This window comes from Pediculus humanus, genomic scaffold, assembly GCF_000006295.1.
Source record: "Pediculus humanus corporis 1103172108309 genomic scaffold, whole genome shotgun sequence".
Classification (NCBI taxonomy): domain Eukaryota; kingdom Metazoa; phylum Arthropoda; class Insecta; order Psocodea; family Pediculidae; genus Pediculus; species Pediculus humanus.
Window position 1 is genome coordinate 896,478 of NW_002987878.1, and position 3,714 is coordinate 900,191.

At 26.5% G+C, this 3,714-nt stretch overlaps 2 protein-coding genes across 2 annotated transcripts in view; one reads left to right on the top strand and one right to left on the bottom strand.

The window, feature by feature from the left end:
• Positions 1–460: 460 nt before the first annotated feature.
• Phum_PHUM581630 (ubiquitin-conjugating enzyme E2-22 kDa, putative) lies at positions 461–2,524 on the bottom strand (the record flags this gene model as incomplete). Its single annotated transcript, XM_002432322.1, has 4 exons — positions 461–597; positions 729–889; positions 1,577–1,812; positions 2,462–2,524. 4 exons carry the CDS (start codon positions 2,522–2,524, stop codon positions 461–463), a joined length of 597 nt encoding a protein of 198 aa, XP_002432367.1.
• Positions 2,525–2,847: 323 nt separating this feature from the next.
• Positions 2,848–3,714, top strand: part of Phum_PHUM581640 (Ribose-phosphate pyrophosphokinase I, putative) — a gene marked incomplete at both ends in the record, with an annotated part of 8,035 nt that continues 7,168 nt past the window's right edge. Inside the window, 2 exons of the mRNA XM_002432323.1 lie at positions 2,848–3,053; positions 3,619–3,714. The exon at positions 3,619–3,714 is cut by the window's right edge and continues 88 nt beyond it. Coding sequence (XP_002432368.1) covers positions 2,848–3,053; positions 3,619–3,714 — 302 coding nt within the window. The remainder of the gene's footprint in view (positions 3,054–3,618) is intronic.

Sequence of the window (3,714 nt, forward strand, 5' to 3'; positions counted from 1 at the left end):
ATTATTATTATTTTATACGATACGTAAAGAGCGCAGACGATAAAATTGTAAACGAGAGAGAGAGAGAGAGAGAAGAAGGAAAAAAGGATGAAAATGTTTGCGAAAATGAATATTTTTCATAGAAATTTCAATAGGAAAAATAGGAAAACTTTGAGAGACGCTCTTTTAAAATGTATGTTCACGTGTGTGTGTGTGTGTACACGTGTTTGTGCGTGAGTGGGAAAAAACGTTAAAATTTTTAAATGAACCCTCCTCCTCGCAACGTGCTCTTTTGCTCTTCTTACAACAACAACAACAACTTTTGCAATGTTAAACATAGACTCTCGCGCGCTTGTGTGTGTGTACGGTGTGTGTGTGTGTGTGTGTGTGTGTGTGTTTAAGGCCATAATCTTATATACCGAACTAAAAAAAAAAAAAAAAAAAAAAATGAGAAAAAACCTATAATTTAATATTTAATTGACTAGCTAAATAACTGTTCCGTGGCTTGTTCCAAATCCCAATTGTATGTGGACAAAGCAACTCTGGCTCTGTGTTCTTCCACTCCCATGTCGCACAACCGTTTTATCTTGCTCTCGAATTCGCTATGCTTGTGTGGTCCTCCTGTAATTTAAAAATAATAATAATAATAATAATAATAATTTCATATAAATTCCCTTCTTATACATGAAAATCATCATGTCGGAAAAACACCGACACCGCTTTGCCCCGGTTATTTTTTTATAACGAACCCGCGTATACAAAAGTCCAATGTTTAGCCGTTTCTGTAAACAATTCAGGGAATTTTTTATATTGTTTTGCAACGACTGCATCTTGTGGATTATCAGGTTCGGCTGCCGAAAGTAACGCTTGTAAAGATAGCAAAACGGTTCGAAGTGTCATGGCGGCTGCCCTGAAAACAAAATTACAAAAATTAATATTTAAACTTTTTCCAATTTTTATTTATTTTTTATTTTTCTTTATCGAACGCAATTATTATACTACTTTTAAAAAAATATTATTATTATTATATCTACTATTAAATTCAGATAACGTAAAACATTGGGGAAAAAAAAAAAAAAAAGATTGAAAATGATAATGATCATTTAAAAAAATGTAAAAAAATTTAAAAATAAAAATTATGCAATGACATTTAATTTATAAATCAAATTACAAGTAGTATTCGATTGATGAATTCAATTTTTCCTTTTTTCAATGTGATTTCATTCAAATTCCTATTATTATTATTATTATTTAAAAATAATAATAATGATTTTTAAAAAAATGATTTTTATTCAAGGTTAATAATGAATGTGATAAAATTTATTAAAATATAAGTTGTAATAACGATCAAGTTAAAAACTGAAAAAGTGCAAAGAATGAGGTCAAAAGAACAACAGAAAATTTTAATTTGATTAATTAATATAATAAAATATTTCAAATTATAAAAATATTTATACACTCGCTCGAAATGATTCTCTTAAAAAGGCTATGACTATGGGCTATGACTTTATGCGATGCAATAATCGATTACACCCAAACATTTTAATTTTTGAGGGGTTGAAACAAAAAAAAGGTAAAAAAACCGAGTCCAACTCACCATTGATCCTTTAATATATCTAAGCAAATCGCTCCTGTAGCGGAAGATATATTCGGATGCCATATTTTAGTCATGAATTTAACTTTAGGTGGATTAAATGGATATGTTTCTGGAACTTTTATTTCGACAAGAAATGTTCCTCCCTCATATGGAGTATCAGGAGGACCAGCAATTGTGCCTATTAATTCCGAAAAACTATTCTTTACTAGATCAATTTTTATAGAACATTTGGCCACCTGTCGAAACAAACACGAATATAATTAATTGTAAAAAAAAAAAAAAAAAAGGATCATGACATTTTTCATGCTTTTTTTTTTTTTTTTTTTTTCCTTTTTTAACAAAGAAATAAGAATAAGTATTTTATCAATTTTATAAAGTAAATACCCCCTTGAAGAAAATGACCTTTGTATTATTAATTTTGTGCGTATGTGTGATGTAATAATTTTAAGATATTAAAGTGTCCTACAGAAATATTTTGTGGTTTTTATGATCATAGTATCGTAAGTCTTTACGCGAAAAACATTTCAATTACAAAGACCTTATTATTTGGGTCTTAAAAAATTTGATTTAATGTGTGATTCAAGTAGTAAGCATTGTTTTTTTTTTTTTTTCTTTCTTTCTTTCTTTCATAATGACTTGTTTTCACTAAAATTGGTTTCAATACGTGTTGCTTAATTCCCCGAAATTTTGCATAATAATCTGTGTTTAATTTTTATTTATTTTTTTTATTTAATTTTTTTTTAACCGATTTTTTCTTTTAACATTACAAAAAAAAAAAGAATTATGAAATTATGTAAATTATTAATTAAAAATTATTACAAAATATAAACTTATTGGTTATTTTATTAAAAAAAAAAAAAAAAAAAAAAAAAAAAAGGGTCGTACCTCTTCACTTGCAGATACTTCTTTAAATTCTCTTTTTATTCTTTGTGCTGCTATATTCGCCATAATTTTCACTAAAACGACATCATACAATAAATTCAATTCTATATTAAATATTACTTATTCTATATTTAAATTGAAAATGATTGAAAATAACCTAAAAATAATATTCGATGGCTTTATTTATTGAAGAAAACCATAGAGTCTAAGAAGTTGAAACGTAAAAAAATAATTGTCGCGGTTTGAAAAAAAAAAAAATTACGTCTTTTTCTATTGGCTTACCATAACTGTTTAGTCTATGGTTTTTAATTTAAATTCCCATGTTTAACTTACGATAGGACAATTTTAACCGTTAAAAATGCAACACCGAATGAAACCATATTTTAGTTATGCCTGTCTTATCTGACTCAGTTAGAGCAAGAAGTTTGTTACGGGCTAACTTAGAAAAACCTAGTGTTATATTAAGAAGCAGAATGCCGAACATCAAAATATTCAGTGGCTCTTCTCATCCCGATTTAGCACAAAGGATAGTCGATCGTTTGGGTATCGATTTAGGAAAAGTTGTGACTAAAAAGTTTAGTAATTTGGAAACATGGTGAGTTAAATAATTATTATTATTATACCCCAACAAAGCCGGTTTTTCTACTACTATCCATTGTATTCAAAAATTATTGTTATTTTTTTTTGGTACCTGTAAGGTTCTTATTAATATTATTAAATTCTCAACCCATTCTTTTTTTTTTTTCCTAATTATCAATGTCTATGGCTATTTTTTTTTTTTTTTTTTTTTTCTATTATTATTATTACATAAGTTATTGTCCAATATTAAAACAAGAAGAAATTTATTATTTATTTATTAAATGATAAAAGTTTCTAAATGTAACTTCAACTATGTAAATATTACAAAGAATTTTTGCAAAAAAAAAAAAAAAAAAAAACAGTTATTTTTATTGCTGCCAATCATTTTAACCTGTAGTCGTTTAAAATTTTATCAATTACACAATATTTATATATATATATATATATTTATTTCAATGATAAAACCAGTGACCCTAATATTTATTAGATTCACATGAAAACACATGAATTATCAAACAGATTATTATTTGATTTATTTATAAACAATTTGTTTTGATTTGAATTTTGTTTTTAATTTTTAGCGTAGAGATTGGAGAATCAGTTCGTGGAGAAGATGTTTACATCATTCAAGCAGGTAGCGGTGAAATAAATGATAATCTTATGGAAATGTTAATTAT